Genomic DNA, 17,636 nt, shown 5'->3' with positions numbered 1-17,636 from the left:
CAGAATGAGGCTCAAGCTCTCCTTCTTCTGGCGTGGTTTGGTGCTGTTGTTCTGGTGGTGTGGTTTGGTTTTTTGGCTTTAGTGGTGTGGTTCTGGTGGTGTGGTTTGGCATTGTGGCTTGTGGAGAGGGTCCGGTGGAGTGGTTTGGTGGTGAGTTTTTTGTGTTGTGGTTCTTGTGGTGAGATTCTGGTGGTGTGGTTCTAGCCTAATGGTGTAGGTCTGGTGGTGTGGGAGTGGGAGGAGTGGCAGTGGTGGCTGTGGTGGTGGCAGAGCCCGCAGCAAGCTGCCCGTGTGCTGCTGCCGATCACCATGAAGAGGGTCCTGAGGTTCCTGCGGCGCAGGACGGCCCGGGTGAGCCCCATGCCCTGTGGGAGCGGCAGAGATGAGCTGCAGCCTGAGGGCCAGGAGCGTGCCAGCAGCAGCCAGCACAAGCAGCGGGCCTGGGGCAGAGGCTCACACTGTCTTCGCTGCAGGGGGAAGACAGGACATCTCACACAGCAGATTTGCCCCCAGCAGGGCTGTATTCCCTAAGAAAAGGTAGAAAAGGGGTCAAAAAAAGGCCATGAATTCCCAAGCCTAGTGGTTCAGCCACCTCTGCCAGGCACAGCCCTTGGACGTTCAACCACCTTTAGGCCCATGAGACGTCGTACATCAGGTGACATCCAGGAGGTCACCTCCACAATGTTCAGGCCTTTGAAGCCACCAGCAGTCTCCAAAGCCTTGATAAAAAAACACCCAAACCAACCAGATTTGGCATCAAGGAACACATCCGAGCTAGTGGCAATGGTCGAGGCTCTGCTTTCCTCTTCTGCAGCTGAGGAAACCCAGCTTGCACAAACCCGGTCACAGCAGTTCACCATTTCCTCTCCTAACCCCCAGCAAATGCTCCCTGGCCTCCCTTCCCCTTGACCTCCCTCCACCAGTGACACAACCTCCTTTAAAGCCAAGCCTGTCCTGGGCTACAGCCCTGGATTCTGCCCTTCTGCTCTGCTCTGCTCCGCTCTGCTGAGACCCCAGCTGCAGTGCTGGCTCCTGCTCTGGGGGTCTCGGCACAGGAGCTGCTGGAGCAGGGCTGGAGTAGGCCATGAAGGTGATCAGAGGCTGTTCAATGGCAGCATTAGCCTCAGAAATCTCTTTGCCTTCCTGCAGCGCTTCCTACGTGCCAATACAGGGCAGTGGCTGCCCTGCAGCTCCAAAGGGAGACCTCCAGCTCCTTCCTTAGCAGCACCAGTGCCAAGAGCTGCAAAGTGCTCTCCATCAGGCCTGGATCTCCTCGGCTGTGACACCCCTGAGCTGGGATGAGTCAGTAACTGCTGCCACTTGTACAGGGACCTGTGGAGGCTGCTCCAGAGGAGAAGACAGGAATGAGTTGAGGACTACTGTGTGGACAGGCTGAGAGAGTTGGGTTGTTCAGGCTGGTGAAAGCTATGGGAAAAGGCTCCTGAGGAGCCCCCCCCCCCAAAATGGCAGAACACCGACGGTGCAGGGCGTGCCGGAAGGGATGCCGAGGTGTGGGGGGATGCTCTGAGAGGCATCGGCAGGGCTCCAGGGACAGCGCAAAGGGCCGAGGAAGGAGCTGGGTTGAGCCACTGGCCTCTGCTGCTGGCCTCAGCCAGGGTCCTGCTGATGTCACAGCTGGGTTCCTGAATTGTGGCACCTTGGCAACCGTCTGTGTACTCGGTACCTGGCGGTGCTGAGTGTGCTAGGCGAGTGCGTTGGTGGTGTGCTTTGGTGGTTTGGTTCTTCTGGTGTGGTTCTGGGACTGTGGTTTTGGTTGTTTGGGTTCGGACGAGTGGTTTTGGGTCTTTGGGTTTGGTGGAGTGGTTTAGGTGGTGTGGGTCTGGTGGAGTGGTTTTGGTGGTGTGGGTCTGGTGGCTTTGGTGCTGTAGGTGTGGTGGTGAGTTGGTGGTGGTGTGTTTTTGGTGGAGTGGTTCAGGTGTTTGGGTTTGGTGGAGTGGTTGTGGAGGTGTGGTTTGGTGGAGTGGTTGTGGAGGTGTGGTTTGGTGGAGAGGTCCTGGTGGTGTGGTTTGGTGGAGTGGTTGTGGTTTGGTGGTGGTGGTGAGGTTTGTTCTGCGTGGGTCTGGTGGTGTGGGAGTGGGAGGAGTGGTAGTGGTGGCTGTGGTGGTGGCAGAGCCCGCAGCAAGCTGCCCGTGTGCTGCTGCCGATCACCATGAAGAGGGTCCTGAGGTTCCTGCGGCGCAGGACGGCCCGGGTGAGCCCCATGCCCTGTGGGAGCGGCAGAGATGAGCTGCAGCCTGAGGGCCAGGAGCATGCCAGCAGCAGCCAGCACAAGCAGCGCAGGTAGTGGGGCTGGGGCAGAGGCAGGCAGGCGCTGGGTGGCAGCCTCCGGGCCTCTCGTCCTGCCCCGCGGCTTGTGGCTCCTCCTCCTCTGCAGGAGCTCCCTCTGGGCCGGGCGGGTGAGAAGGGTCTGTGAGCAGGGCCGTGGTCGGGCCTCCACGGGGCTGTGTTTTCTCTCTTGACAGCTGCAGAGCACGGGCTGTGGAGCCCCGGGAGCAGGGGAAGAGGGCAGAGGTTGCTCCGAGCTGGGCTCTGTGTGCAGCGGGAGCTGCTGGAGAGACGAAGGCTGCCCCTGCTGTGAGCGCAGCAGGCAGCGCTGTGCAGCCGCAAGGAGGCCGTGGGGACGAGGCTGTCAGATGCCCTCTCGGTAGGTTGCTGTGGAGCTGGGAGACCGGGAAGGGTGGTGTGGGGGTGCTGATGATGCTGGGCAAAGATGCTCTGCTAGGCACGGTCCAAGGAGAGCAGGGTTCTGTAGACACTGCTTCCTTTGGGGCTGGTTCCTGAGCACCTGGCGACATCTCCCTGGCACGTGGGACAGGTCTGTGTGCTGCAGGAAACCACATTCCCAAGCTGGAAACCAGCTGCGTGTTGGTAGGGGGCTGGCTGGGATCTCAAGGCTTTGCGGTGTGTGTGTCTGCTAAGGGTGCCTCTGGAAGCCAGGTGATTGGGAAGGCACTGGAGGCATCATGGGGCTGTCCAAGCTCACTCTGATTCCCAAACTACATGGTTTTCCTGTAGAGGAGTGCGCCACAGAGCTCCACCCGCACCATGCCCAGCTGTGGATGTCTGAGCAGGCTGCCAAGTTGCAGAGACATGTAGAGCAGTTGTCTCAGATTGAAGAGAAGTTGAGTGAGAGCATCGTGGACAGGAATGCAGTCAGCAAGGGCCTGCTTCAACTCCATGGGGAGAATGTAAACATAAATGTGAGCAGGCTGGAAGGTGAGGTGAGCCAGCTGCATAAAGCACTCCAGGAAAAGACAGAGGCTTTGGGGAAGGCAAAAAGAGCGCTGAAGAGGATGGCGAAGGAGCTGGAAGCTCAGCAAAAGAAGCAAGAGGAAGAGCAAGCTGATAGGATGAAGAAGGCAGCAGTGCTGCAGCACCAAGTGGCTCAGCTGAAAGAGGAGAACCTCTCCCTCCGCCAGCAGCTGAGCAACTTGCAGCAGGGTGGCCAAGAAGGCCAGGTGAGCGATGCCTTTGCGTGTGAGGCCGAGAGAGTAGATGAAGAGGAGAGGGGAGCACTGCCCAGATTTGTTGTGGGGGTGGTGGTGCTGCAGAAGGTTTGGGCCAGCCTTGAGACACACTGCTGCCTCTGTACGTGTGTGTCTGTGTATCTACTGTCAGCGCCCTGGGCTCATGCAGAGCATTTGACGCTGTCCCACACAACATCCTTGTCTGTAGAGTGAAGAGACCTGGCTTTCTAGGGGTGGCCCAGTGGGTGGGGAAGGAATTGTCTAGACAGACTGCAGAGCTGCGGTCAGTGGTTGGTGTCTGGGAGGCGCTGGTTATGCGCACTTGCAGCGCAGAGAGCCAGTGGCATCCTGGAGTGCACCAGAAGCAGTGTGGGCAGCAGCAGCGGGTGAAGGGGAAGGATTCTGCCAGCACAAATCAGACATGGAGCTGCTCAAGCAGCTCCAGGGGAGGACCACAAAGATGATTGGGGCTGCAGCTGTACCCCTGGGAGGACAGGCTGAGACAGTTCTTGATGTGCCTGGATAGAGACACCTTCATTAATAAGCAATGACATTTCTTGTTTCCCTAGAGAAGAGGGGGACAGCTGCCAGGACACCCTGAGCCTGCCCTCAGTCGCCTGCAGCTAACAGAAACCTCCAGTGCTTCTGCCTGTGCCTGCAGTGGCCTGAAAGAAGAGCTGAAGGAAGATAGGGACAAGGTATGCAAAGTCTCTGAGGGGCAAAGCAGTAGCCTGGGGGCAGCATCTGGGTGGGCAGGAGTGAGGCAGCTATGCTCTTTGGAGCCTCACTTCTGCTCCACCACTGTCCAGCTGCCGTGGCCATGATGCCATATTGCACCCCAGGCACTCCCAGGCGTCTCTGGGCTTGGCTGTTGCCTCACAAGGTTTTTCCTCTCCGGGTGCCTGCGCTCGGCTGGTGCTGAGTTGCCTGGCAGCAGCCTTTGGGGGAAGGAAAGTCCTCTTTTGCTTGCCTGTGTCTCATCAGCCATTTGCTTTAAGAGCTGTCAGGCTTCTGAATGGCCAAGAAGGACAGGTGAGTGACAGTAGGCATCAGACCCCTGTGCCTAAGGCAGGCTGCTTTTTCCCCACTTCAGATAGGCAAATTGACCATGGAGCTGCAGCTGGAGTCCCAGGCATGCCAGCAGCTCGCAGCCAGGAATCAGGAGCTGCAAGGGCTGCTTGTGACTCTTGAAAGGAAGCAGTGTGAGCAGAAGGCACAGGCACGGAGAAGAGAGATGAAGCTCATGAAGAAGATTGAGCAGGTGAGTTATGTTCCCGTGGGATGTGTGTGGCTGTGGCCCCGTCTGTGAGGTGTCTTCTCTTGGGCATCTGCTTTCTTGGGCAGCCTGGTGGCTTTGGTGCCATGGAGGGAAGCTGTAAAAGGCTACCTCTTCTCTTTTAGTTGGAGGCATCTGCAGGCAATGCCCTGAAACTGCTTGAAGCCTCCAGCTCCTTAAAGATTATAAAGCTGGAGCAGAAGAGTCAAGCTCTGGAGCAGGAGCTGGAGAGGGCCCGGAGAAGGCAGAAGGAGACCGAGCGGCAACTGGCCTTTGAGAAGACAGCTAAAGAGTCCTTTATGGAGTTTTATCAGATGAGCGGGAAAACCATCAGGAGCCTGCAAGTGGATTTAGAACTGTAAGGGCAAATGTTTTCTCTTTGTGCCCACACAAGACACTGGGAACAGTTCTCTTGACAGCCCCTGAGGTACCAGAGCTCCTCAGGCCCATCCGGGGGATGCTGTAGCCAGTTTCTTGTCAGCATTTGCTGTAGGCCTCTCGTCTTCCCGCACGTAGGCTGGGAAAGAGGAGCTCCCTTTCTGCTGCTGCTGTCCTCCCTCTTGGGACAGACAGGCTGGAAAAGGCAGAGGGGACAGAAGAGGAGCCTGTGAGGCAAAACGTCCTCTCTCAGGTGCTGTGCTGACGGTGCATGGCCAGGCTGAGTATGCACTGGGAGGAGAGCAGGAGCCAGGGTCCTCTCCACCTTCTAGCAAAGGTCCCCCAAAGGCAGAGCACAGGTCACTCGGACGCCTAAGCAGGAAGACATGGTGGGGGGGGGGCTCAGAAGTCTCTGTTCATAAGTTTAAGAGCAAAATCTCCCACTTGGGGGACAGCTTTGTGCCTGTGTGAGCAGCAGCTGTTGTTGATGCTCCTGCCTTTTCCACAGGAGCCACAAGAGGCTGGCATGGCACTGGCAGCGGCGTCTGGAGGAGAACCCTACTCTCACACCCTGCCTGGGGCTTGCTGGGGAGCGAGGGGAAATTCCTTGGAGCATCTTCCAGTGTGATTCCTCAGTCTTCAGGTGGGTTCAGAAGTCTGGTTGGCTTTTGCCTGTGTTAGTGAGAGAGTGGGAGTCTTTGCCGTGTCATTTGTGGCCAGGTGGAGTGGGAGCAAAGAAGCTGCCTGCTTCTCCTGATGAGGCCAAGGCAGTTCCTGTGAGGTAGAAAAGGTGTAGGGTCTAAGGGTCAGCAGATGCCATTTGGGAGTTGTGTGTGTTGTGGGCCCCCTTTGGGAACATCCCAGGTGTGGCCTGTGCAGTGGCATCCGGGCCGGCACCCAGCCTAAACCACCACACGTACCCAGCTCTTGGGACCATCGTCTCCTTTGCTAGGGTCAGCAGAGGCCCTCTGCACCCAAAACATTTGGGGTGTCACATCCAGGGTCTCTGGAGAAGCCACACCATCCAAACCCTTGAGGTGTCTCTGAAGCCAAGGCCTTTGGAGCATTTCTGCGCCCAGAGCTTTTGGGGGATCTCACACCTAGGGTCCCTGGGGCATGGTTTTACTCCATACTTTTGGGGTGTCTCACAGCCCTCAGGGTCTGTGGAGCAGATCCACATGCAGATTTTTGGGGTGTCTCACAGCCCTCAGGGTCTGTGGAGCAGATCCACATGCAGATTTTTGGGGTGTCTCACAGCCCTCAGGGTCTGTGGAGCAGATCCACATGCAGATTTTTGGGGTGTCTCACAGCCCTCAGGGTCTGTGGAGCAGATCCACATGCAGATTTTTGGGGTGTCTCACAGCCCTCAGGGTCTGTGGAGCAGATCCACATGCAGATTTTTGGGGTGTCTCACAGCCCTCAGGGTCTGTGGAGCATCTCACACGCAACACTTTTGGGGGATGTCTACATTCAGAGTCTTTGGAGCATCTCTGCGCCCCACACTTTTGGGGTGTCTTAGAGCCTGTGCTCTGGAGCATCTTCCCCCTAGGCTGCTCTGCCCTTGGGTGCTGCACTCAAGGTGGGTCTCCAAGCCTCAGCACCAAGACCCCGAGCCACCTGCTTCCCAAGGGCTGACAAACCATCCCCTCCCTCAGCCCCTCTCCATCCCGCTCCAGCACCCCGCGAATCCCCTGGCTAGGGGTCCGCATCCCGGCGCCGGGGTGCTGGGGCGGGAGGTGAATTCCTAGGGGAGCGCTCCGAGCCAAGGCGCCCGCGGAGAGCCGGAGGGCGTCGGGCCCGAGCCGTGTAGGGCTGTGAGCTCCGGGGCGGGCTGCTGACGCTGCCGAGGAGGAAAGCAGGCAGTGTCTGTACGCTCGGTGTCATGTACTTGCTAATCCTCCCGGATTCCTCCATCGGGCTGGAGAGGGAGCAGAGGGGGGAGCTGGAGGCCAGCCGGCCGCCTCCCGGACCTCGCAGCCGCCCCGAGCGAGGCACCGACGGCCACTAGGTTGCTCCTCTCCGTCGTGCCGTCGTGTCACCACCCCCCCACCCCGCCCCCCAAACCCTCATCTTGTCCTTCTGTCCCCCCTTCCTTCCCGGGTAGGACACGAGGAAACACGTCATCATGACGCTGCTGGACAGCCAGCAGTCCTACGTGGAGTCCTTGCGCACCTTGATGCAGGTAAGGTGGCAGGGCCGGGGGAGGTGACTCCCTCCCCTCCCCTTGCCTCCCCTCCCCCCGCCCCAAATGCCTCGTGGTGTGTAGCCCTCCCTTGCTTGGCCCCGTCCCCCCGTCCCTCCCAAGTCGCAGCCCTCAAGCTGTGGGTCCCCTGCCAGCACCGAGGTGGCACAGGAGTGGGTTGGGAAGGGGTGGCAGCGCGGGCTGGTGGGGGGCGGTGGGCATCAGGGTGGCAGTGGTGGCAGCAGTGGGGTGTAGGGGTCACATCTGTCCCCCCAAACGAAGCCTGGAACGTTCCTGGTGGGTTGTCACCTGGCAGGTGGTGTGTCCACAAGCCCCTTCCAGTGCTTGACGCCAGCCCCCTCCCAAAGCTCTCTTCGGCAACCTCATCTCCTGGTTGCTGATGACCCTGCCATGGTGGGAGACCCTTTACACCCCCAGTACCCATGCCCCCCCCCATTCTCTGCTCAACTTTACCATCTTCAGCCATGGGCTGAGGCTTCTTCTCCAGTCCTGGGTTGTACATTGTTTTCACTAAGCTGGTTCCAAAGCTCCCCCTGGAGCAACCTGGCCCCAGGGCCCACCCCACGTTTGAGATGTTAATGAAGGTGTTTCAGGTTGATGGTGATCAGTGCCCTGGAGACTTAGGTCAGGCTTGGCTTAGGTGTGGGTTGTCCAACCACATGTCTGCAAGTGGAAACACCGAGAGGAGCAGAGCTCTGCTCTGCTCCCTAGAAAGCAGTGTCTGCAGGACATCTGCTGGGCATGGCCCTGAGGACCTCAATCCCAACCCCCAGCCAGGCTTTTCCCATGGTGGACCCAGAGATGCTCTACCAGATGTTGTTGCAGGAGGGAAGGACCCTTTGAGGCTGCTCCTAGTGCAGATGTTGGCTTGGGGGTGCAAGAGGAGCCCAGCTCTGGGGCTTATCCAGGCAGGGTTTAGGGTCTGGTGGTGCCCCTGATGATCTTGGCGTGGGTGGAGGCTGTCCCTTGGGCTGTGCCCTCCTCTGAGGTGGGACTGGAGGCTGGTTGGAGGGGACAGCCGTGCTGGGGGTCAGTGGTTCCCCACTGGAGGGAGTGGGTGGGCATGAATGGAGGCCATGGTGGGCATGAATGGAAGGCCCAAACCCTTGCCCATGGGATATGTCCTGGCACGGTGCAACCAGGGGGATCTGGCTTTCTGGGGAGAGAGTCACAGGGCTCCAGATGCCCCCAGCTCCCCATCTCAGCTGGCACCAGGTGCTTGGATCCATCATGGTGTGGCCTGGTGGCGCGTAGCATGGTGGCTACCGAGGGCAAGGACTACCTTGGAGCATGATCTTCCATCCAAGCCAGATGGTACATGAGCAAGCCCTGCCTGCTCTCCCTGTGTGCTGAGGTGGAAGCTGTCTCTGTGCTCTTCTTGCCCATCTGCTCCTTGCTCCCCTAGTTTCATAGTGGGTGGGATGTGTGGCACAGCCCAGCCCTTCTCCTGATGGAGGAGCTGGGCCACCGTAGGGCAGGTGAAGTGGGTTAGGGGCCTCAGGAAGGGTTTGGCTCTTCTGACTTGGGTCTCCATGAGATATCTACCATCAGCTTGAGCAACCTCATCCTTGGGGTGGAGGTTTGCCAGCTTGGATGGAGATGTTTGAAGCCACTCCAGGTGGGTCCTGTCCTCACTGATCATCTCCATGATCCTTCCAGCATCCTTGAAGGGCACTGGCATCTCGTACAGGTCAGGCTGGGGAGGTGTCAAGGAGGTTCAGAAGACTTTCCCCATCCTGCATTCCTTGCAGATTGCTGAGGGCACCATCCCTGCCCTTCCCATGGGAAAGGGCTTTCCCAGCAGAGCTTCCCACCCAGCCTTGCAGAGGACCTGCTTTTCCTGCTAGCTCTGAGCCGTTGCCCAAGAGAGGCTGCTGGGTGAAGTGGTCCAGGGTTTGATCCACAGCATCTACCCTGCTGGATCCAAACATCCTAAATCCCACCAGGAATGCACCAGATGTGGCCCCCAAGGTCGTGCTGCCATGACTTCCCAGCTGGGTCAGGCTGTGCTGAGGGCTCCAGAGCTGCACACAGCACTCCAGGTGAGGTCTCCCCGGAGCAGAGCAAAGTGGCAGAATCACCTCTCTGGCTCTGCTGCCAGCGCTGCTTTGGATGCAGCCCAGGCTGCCCTTGGCCTTCTGTGCTGCAAGCTCACACTGCCTGCTCCTGGCCAGCTTCTCCCCCGCCAGCACCTCCAGGTCCTTTCCCTCAGGGCTGCTTTCTCTGCCCTCCTCCCCCAGTCTGTATTGCTAGTGAGGATTGTTCCAGCCCAGGGGCAGAGCCCTGCACTTGCTCTTGTGGAACCTCCTGAGGTTCACCTGGGCTTCACCTCTCCAGCCTGTCCAGGCCCCTCTGGATGCCATCCTGTCCCTCTGGTGGATCCACAGCCCCACTCAGCTTGGTGCCACCTGCACACTGCTGATGGTGCCTCAATCTCCCTCTCTCTGTCATTGCTAAAAAAATTGAAAGAGCACAGGTCCCAGTACAGACCCCTGAGGGACACCACTTGGCACTGATGATCTAAGTCCAACCCCTCTGCCATGGGCAGGGACATCTTCCAGTAGATCAGGCTCTGCAAAGCACCATCCAACCTCTCCTTGAACACTTGCAGTGATACATTGGAGGCATCCATGCAAGGTGATGATGATCTCTCAGGAGCTGGTGGCCCCTTGGGAGGTTACAAAGACCACGCTGGTGGTGGCCAAAGCTGCAAGGCTGGTTTCTTTGGCAAACCTCTCCTGCATGGAGCTGGTTTCCATCCCCAGCAGCCAGGGCAGCACAGTTGGGGCTTGCTTGGGGGTGCCATGGCATCGCTGATGGGGAGGAGTAACAGCAGGCACCAGGAGAGGTTAGAGGCTGCCCTGCTGGAGAGCAGCTCCATGGAGAAAGACCTTGGAGTGCTGGTGGGCAGCAAGTGCTGCAGGGGACAGCAATGTGCCCTTGTGGCCAAGAGAGCCAATGGGATCCTCGGGTGCAGCAAGAGAAGTGTGGCCAGCAGGGCCAGGGAGGTTCTTCTGCTCTTCTGCTCTGCCCTGGGGAGACCACAGCTGCAATCCTGTGTCCAGTTCTGGGCTCCCCAGTGCAAGAGAGACAGAGAGCTGATGGAGAGAATCCAACAGAGAGCCACAAGGGCACTTGAGCAGGGATGGATGGGTGTAAGAATGGAGAGATGGATGGATTGGTGGACAGAAGGATGGGTGGATGGATGGGTGGATGGATGGATGGATGGAAGGAAGGATGGACAGAAGAATGGAATGATGGATGGATGGATGGGTGGGTGGGTGGATGGATGGAAGGATGGACAGAAGAATGGAATGATGGATGGATGCATGGATGGATGCATGGATGGATAGACAAGATAGAACTGAGTGGATGGGTTGGTGGGTGGATGGATGGATGGATGGATGGATGGATGGATGGATGGATGGACAGAAGGATGGACAGGTGGATGGATGACAGAAGGATGTGGACAATATAAAATTCCCCAAGTGTGGGGGAAGACAAGATGAGTTTGGGAGCAGTCAGGGAAGAACCTAGAGGTACCCTGGGTTGGGGGTGGATAGGGAGGCTCCAGGTGAAACCTGTGGAAGTCCTACTGTGCCCATGCCTGATGTTGCCATGGCCTTGATGCTTCCCTGTGAGTGGAGCTCTGTGACTTTGCCTTTGTGGCCATGGCACCCATGTCCCCATCCTACTTCAGGCCAAAGCCACGCCTGGGGAAAGTGAGGCTGGGTTGCACTTCCAGTAGTGGCAGGGGCTGGGTACTAACCCCTTAGTGCCTCCTGCTGCTCTGCAGAAGGCAGTGGGTGGGAAGAAGGAGAGCTCCTTCTTCCTCTTCACCGACCTGCTGGTCTGCACCCCGCTGAAGCGCAAGGCGGGGTCCCTGCGCCGCAGCTCCATGAGCCTGTGAGTGCCACCTGGGGGAGGGAGGGCACCCACCAGCTCCTTAGGGTGGTCCTCACCGCTTGGGATGGACTTTGAAGGCGTTTGGGATGTGAGTGCAGCTCAGCCAAGCCTCCCTCTGCTTCCCAGGCACACGTCGGCCAGCGTGATCGACACCGCCAGCAAGGACAAACCGCTCTGGAAGCTGCCCCTGGAGGAAGTGGGACATTGTCAAAGGTCTGCCCCTGCCTGCTGGAGTGTCCCATCCCAGCATAAACCCAGTGCTCAGAGATCACCAACCCCAATGCCAGAGGAGGATTGGGGCAGCCTCTGAAGGATGCCTGGGGATGGATGAGGGCAGTGTCGTGTGGTGGCCATGACGCTGGCCCCTGGCACCCTTACCAGGATGTCCTCTGGCAGAGAGAGAACCTCTGAAAGGGCTGAAGGCCACGAGTGTGCACTCAGACCCCCAAGATCCCACCAGCCTGAAAGCCAAAGTGGGGTTGGACAGCTTCTGAAGGATGCAGGGGGATGGATGGAGTCATAACCAGGCATGTGGCTGGTTGTAGCCCATCCCTGACACCTGAAATGTTGTCCCCCTCCTCAGAGCGTGCATGATGTGATCAAGGACCAGATGGCTGCCATATATCGGGAGCTGGAGGAGAAGCAAACTCTGTCCTTCACCATGACCTTCCCCCCAGTGAGGTGGAGCTCAGCACCACCAAATCTGATGGCACTGAGGCCATTGTCTTCGGGTTTCCCAAGCCTGATGCCCAGCTCCGCTCGGAGCAAGTCTTTGAGGGTGCCAGGGAGAAGCTGGGTAAGAGCAGGGACCGGGGGAGTGGATGTGGCAGTGGGCTCAGCATCACAAGCCAGGCTAGGCAGGCCTCCATCCATCTCATTTCCTCATTCTCCAAAGTTGTTTTTTTTCCCATCTTCCAGCAAAAACTGCCTGGACCCAGAGTTCCTCAAGGCCATCCCCAGCATGAAGATGAGGAGCGGGATGCAGGTGCTTGGTGCTGATGCCTGGGTTCAAGCATCCTACAGGACCTGCAAGTCCCTCCTGGAGGTGGTCAAGGCCAGGATGGTAGAGGCTTTGAGCCACCTTAGAACCTCAATAGAGGAGAGATGTGGAGGTGCAGGAGCCAGTGCAGAGGAGGGCAGGGAAGCTGGGGAAGGGCCTGGTGAACTAATGTGATGGAGATGGACTGAGGGAGCTGTGGATGGTTAGTTTGGAGAAGAGGAGGCAGAGGAGGAACCTCACTGCTCTTCACAGCTCCCTGAAAGGACATTGTGGAGAGGCTGGGGGTGGTTTCTTAGAGGAAATGAAGTGATAGAACCAAGAGGGAATGGATCGGATAGGATAGGATAGAATGGAATAGGATGGAATAGAACGGAGTAGAATAGACCAGGTTGGAAAAGACCTTTGAGATCTTGAAGTGATCTTGTCCAGAGAAGGGGTTGAAAGCTGGTGAGGGGTTTGGGGCACCAGCCCTGTGAGGAGACTCTGAGAGAGCTGGGGTTGATTAGCCTGGAGAAGAGGAGGCTCTGAGGAGCCCCTTATTGCTGTCCAGAACTACCCAAATGGAGATTATAGGCAGGTGGGCATTGGTGTCTTGTCCCAGGTAACCAGCACCAGGATAGCAGCGCAAGAAGCAATCCCTGTCCTGCAGCATGGCCTTCCCCCTACAAGGTGGAGCTCAGCACCACCAAATCTGACGGCATCCAGTCCTTCCCCTTCCAGTTCCCCAAGCCCAATGCCCTGCTCAGCTCGGAGAAGCCTTTGAGGATGCCAAAAAGAAGCTGGGTAAGAGCAGGGGCCGGGGGAGTGGATGTGGCAGTAGGCTCAGCATCACAAGCCAGGCTAGGCAGGCCTCCATCCATCTCACTTCCTCATTCTCCAATGTGGTTTTTTTTCCCATCTTCCAGCAAAAACTGCCTGGACCCAGAGTTCCTCAAGGCCATCCCCACCATGAAGATGAGGAGCGGGATGCAGGCACTTGGTGCTGGTGCTTGGGTTCAAGCATCCTACAGGACCTGTAAGTCCCTCCTGGAGGTGGTCAAGGCCAGGTTGGTTGAGGCCTTGAGCCACATAGGCACCTCAATGGAGGAGAGATGTGGAAGTGCAGGAGCCCATGCAGAGGAGGGCTGGGAAGCTGGGGAAGGGCCTGGAGAACAAATCTGGTGGGGATCGACTGAGGGAGCTGTGGATGGTTAGTTTGGAGAAGAGGAGGCAGAGGGGGAACCTCACTGCTCTTCACAGCTCCCTGAAAGGACACTGTGGAGAGCTTGGGGGTGGTCTCTTCTCACAGGTTATGAACTGATAGAACCAAGAGTGAATGAATAGCATAGAGTAGAGTAGTCTAGACTAGACTAGACTAGAATAGAGCTAACTAGGTTGGCAAGGACCTTTGAGATCATGAAGTCACCGTGTCCAGAGGAGGGCAAGAAATCTGGTGAGGGGTTTGGAACACCAGCTCTATGAGGAGAATCTGAGGGAGCTGGGGTTGATTAGCTGAGAGAAGAGGAGGTTCAGAGGAGCCCCTTATTGCTGTCTAGAACTGCCCGAATTTGGGTTGTAACCAGGTGGGGGCTGGTGTCTCGTCCCAGGTAACCAGCACCAGGATAGCAGCATAAGAGCCAATCTCTGTCCTTCAGCATTGCCTTCCCCCAAAAAGTGAACCTTAGCACTACCTAAGCTATTGGGACCCACTCCTTCCCCTTCGAGTTCCCCAAGCCCAATGCCCTGCTCAGCTCGGAGAAGGCTTTGAGGATGCCAAGAAGAAGCTGGGTAAGAGCAGGGACCGGGGGAGTGGATGTGGCAGTGGGCTCAGCATCACAAGCCAGAATAGGCAAGGCCTCCATCCCTCCAGCACCATAGAGCACCAGCTCTATGAGGAGACTCTGAGGGAGCTGGGGTTGATTAGCCTGGAGAAGAGGAGGCTCTGAGGAGCCCCTTATTGCTGTTCAGAACTACCCGAAGGGAGATTATAGCCTGGTGGGCATTGGTAACCAGCACCAGGATAGCAGCACAAGATGCAATCCCTGTCCTTCAGCATGGCCTTCCCCCAACCAGGTGCATCTCAGCTCTACCTAAGCTGTTGGCACCCACTCCTTCCCCTTCGAGTTCCCCAAGCCCAATGCCCTGCTCAGCTCGGAGAAGCCTTTGCGGATGCCAAGAAGAAGCTGGGTAAGAGCAGGGGCCGGGGGAGTGGATGTGGCAGTGGGCTCAGCATCACAAGCCAGGCTAGGCAGGCCTCCATCCATCTCACTTCCTCATTCTCCAAAGTTGTTTTTTTCCCAGCTTCCAGCAAAAACTGCCTGGACCCAGAGTTCCTCAAGGCCATCCCCACCATGAAGATGAGGAGCGGGATGCAGGTACTTTGTGCTGGTGCTTGGGTTCAAGCATCCTACAGGACCTGCAAGTCCCTCCCTTGAGGTGGTCAAGGCCAGGATGGTTGAGGCCTTGAGCCACCTTAGAACCTCAATAGAGGAGAGATGTGGAGGTTCAGGAGCCGGTGCAGAGGAGGGCAGGGAAGCTGGGGAAGGGCCTGGTGAACTAATGTGATGGAGATGGACTGAGGGAGCTGTGGATGGTTAGTTTGGAGAAGAGGAGGCAGAGGGGGAACCTCACTGCACTTCCCAGCTCCCTGAAAGGACGTTGTGGAGAGGCTGGGGGTTGTCTCCTCTCACAGATGATGTAGTGATAGTACAAACAGGGAATGAATAGAATAGAATAGAATAGAATAGAATAGAATAGAATAGAATAGAATAGAATAGAATGGTTTAGACTAGACTAGACTTGACTAACTAGAATGAATGGGAACTACCTGGGAGGTAGTACTGAATGGGAGGGAATGAACGGAGCAGAGCAGAATAGAATAGAATAACATGGAACACAGCAGAATAGAAAAGAATAGAATGGAAGACAACAGAATAGAAAAGAATAGACTAGACTAGAAGTAACCAGGTTGGAAAAGACCTTTGAGATCTTGAAGTCACTGTGTGCAGAGAAGGGCAGGAAAGCTGGTGAGGGGTTTGGAGCACCAGCTCTATGAGGAAAATTTGAGGGAGCTGGAGTTGATTAGCCTGGAGAAGAGCAGGCTCAGAGGAATCCCTGATAGACCCGAGAGGGAATGGATAGGATAGGATAGGATAGGATAGGATAGAATAGAATAGAATAGAATAGAATAGAATAGAATAGAATAGACCAGACCAGGTTGGAAAAGACCTTTGAGATCTTGAAGTCACCGTGTGCAGAGAAGGGCAAGAAAGCTGGTGAGGTGTTTGGAGCACCAGCCCTGTGAGGAGAATTTGAGGGAGCTGGAGTTGATTAGCCTGGAGAAGAGGAGGCTCAGAGGAAACCCTTATTGCTGTCTTGACCTGCCTGAAGGGAGGTTGTAAGCAAGTGGGCATTGGTGTCTTCTCCCAGGTAACCAGCACCAGGATAGCAGCACAGAAAGCAATCCCTTTCCTTCAGCATGGCCTTCCCCCTACAAGGTGGAGCTCAGCACCACCAAATCTGATGGCAGCCAGTCCTTCCCCTTCAAGTTCTCCAATGCGATGCCAGGCTCTGCCTTGAGCAAGCCTTTGAGGATGCCAAGAAGAAGCTGGGTAAGAGCAGGGACCGGGGGAGTGGATGTGGCAGTGGGCTCAGCATCACAAGCCAGGCTAGGCAGGCCTCCATCCATCTCACTTCCTCATCCTCCAAAGTTGTTTTTTTCCCAGCTTCCAGCAAAAACTGCCTGGACCCAGAGTTCCTCAAGGCCATCCCCACCATGAAGATGAGGAGCGGGATGCAGGTACTTGGTGCTGATGCCTGGGTTCAAGCATCCTACAGGACCTGCAAGTCCCTCCTGGAGTTGGTCAAGGCCAGGATGGTTGAGGCCTTGAGCCACCTTAGAACGTCAATAGAGGAGAGATGTTGAGGTGCAGGAGCCAGTGCAGAGGAGGGCAGGGAAACTGGGGAAGGGCCTGGTGAACTAATGTGATGGAGATGGACTGAGGGAGCTGTGGATGGTTAGTTTGGAGAAGAGGAGGCAGAGGAGGAACCTCACTGCTCTTCACAGCTCCCTGAAAGGACATTGTGGAGAGGCTGGGGGTGGTTTCTTAGAGGAAATGAAGTGATAGAACCAAGAGGGAATGGATCGGATAGGATAGGATAGAATGGAATAGGATGGAATAGAACGGAGTAGAATAGACCAGGTTGGAAAAGACCTTTGAGATCTTGAAGTGATCTTGTCCAGAGAAGGGGTTGAAAGCTGGTGAGGGGTTTGGGGCACCAGCCCTGTGAGGAGACTCTGAGAGAGCTGGGGTTGATTAGCCTGGAGAAGAGGAGGCTCTGAGGAGCCCCTTATTGCTGTCCAGAACTACCCAAATGGAGATTATAGGCAGGTGGGCATTGGTGTCTTGTCCCAGGTAACCAGCACCAGGATAGCAGCGCAAGAAGCAATCCCTGTCCTGCAGCATGGCCTTCCCCCTACAAGGTGGAGCTCAGCACCACCAAATCTGATGGCATCCAGTCCTTCCCCTTCCAGTTCCCCAAGCCCAATGCCCTGCTCAGCTCGGAGAAGCCTTTGAGGATGCCAAAAAGAAGCTGGGTAAGAGCAGGTACTGGGGGAGTGGATGTGGCAGTAGGCTCAGCATCACAAGCCAGGCTAGGCAGGCCTCCATCCATCTCACTTCCTCATTCTCCAATGTGGTTTTTTTTCCCATCTTCCAGCAAAAACTGCCTGGACCCAGAGTTCCTCAAGGCCATCCCCACCATGAAGATGAGGAGCGGGATGCAGGCACTTGGTGCTGGTGCTTGGGTTCAAGCATCCTACAGGACCTGCAAGTCCCTCCTGGAGGTGGTCAAGGCCAGGTTGGTTGAGGCCTTGAGCCACATAGGCACCTCAATGGAGGAGAGATGTGGAGGTGCAGGAGCCCGTGCAGAGGAGGGCAGGGAAGCTGGGGAAGGGCCTGGAGAACAAATCTGGTGGGGATCGACTGAGGGAGCTGTGGATGGTTAGTTTGGAGAAGAGGAGGCAGAGGGGGAACCTCACTGCTCTTCACAGCTACCTGAAAGGACACTGTGGAGAGCTTGGGGGTGGTCTCTTCTCACAGGTTATGAACTGATAGAACCAAGAGTGAATGAATAGCATAGAGTAGAGTAGTCTAGACTAGACTAGACTAGACTAGTGCTAACTAGGTTGGCAAGGACCTTTGAGATCATGAAGTCACCGTGTCCAGAGGTGGGCAAGAAATCTGGTGAGGGGTTTGGAACACCAGCTCTATGAGGAGAATCTGAGGGAGCTGGGGTTGATTAGCTGAGAGAAGAGGAGGTTCAGAGGAGCCCCTTATTGCTGTCTAGAACTGCCCGAATTTGGGTTGTAACCAGGTGGGGGCTGGTGTCTCGTCCCAGGTAACC

General features: G+C 56.7%; 1 protein-coding gene across 3 annotated transcripts; it reads left to right on the top strand.

Moving 5' to 3' along the window:
• The first annotated feature begins 3,140 nt into the window (after positions 1-3,140).
• Positions 3,141-12,221, top strand: LOC137442327 (centrosomal protein of 131 kDa-like). 3 transcript variants are annotated; one of them, XM_068141128.1, is made up of 8 exons: positions 3,141-3,479; positions 4,058-4,186; positions 4,582-4,749; positions 4,890-5,122; positions 5,651-5,785; positions 7,247-7,324; positions 11,378-11,464; positions 12,170-12,221. In XM_068141128.1, exons 1-6 carry the CDS (start codon positions 3,315-3,317, stop codon positions 7,269-7,271), a joined length of 855 nt encoding a protein of 284 aa, XP_067997229.1. In that variant the 5' UTR covers positions 3,141-3,314; the 3' UTR covers positions 7,272-7,324; positions 11,378-11,464; positions 12,170-12,221. The 3 variants fall into 3 exon arrangements, with proteins under 3 accessions (XP_067997229.1, XP_067997134.1, XP_067997048.1); XM_068141033.1 differs by lacking the exon at positions 12,170-12,221 and adding an exon at positions 11,835-12,041; XM_068140947.1 differs by lacking the exons at positions 7,247-7,324; positions 11,378-11,464; positions 12,170-12,221 and having other exon boundaries at positions 5,651-6,071.
• The last annotated feature ends 5,415 nt before the right edge of the window (positions 12,222-17,636 follow it).

Source organism: Melanerpes formicivorus, unplaced genomic scaffold (assembly GCF_026170545.1).
Source record: "Melanerpes formicivorus ecotype bairdi unplaced genomic scaffold, bMelFor1.0.p_v2 SCAF_1, whole genome shotgun sequence".
Taxonomy (NCBI): Eukaryota; Metazoa; Chordata; class Aves; order Piciformes; family Picidae; genus Melanerpes; species Melanerpes formicivorus.
Note: the sequence above shows the minus strand (reverse complement) of the source record. Positions and strands in the feature narration are given on the sequence as shown.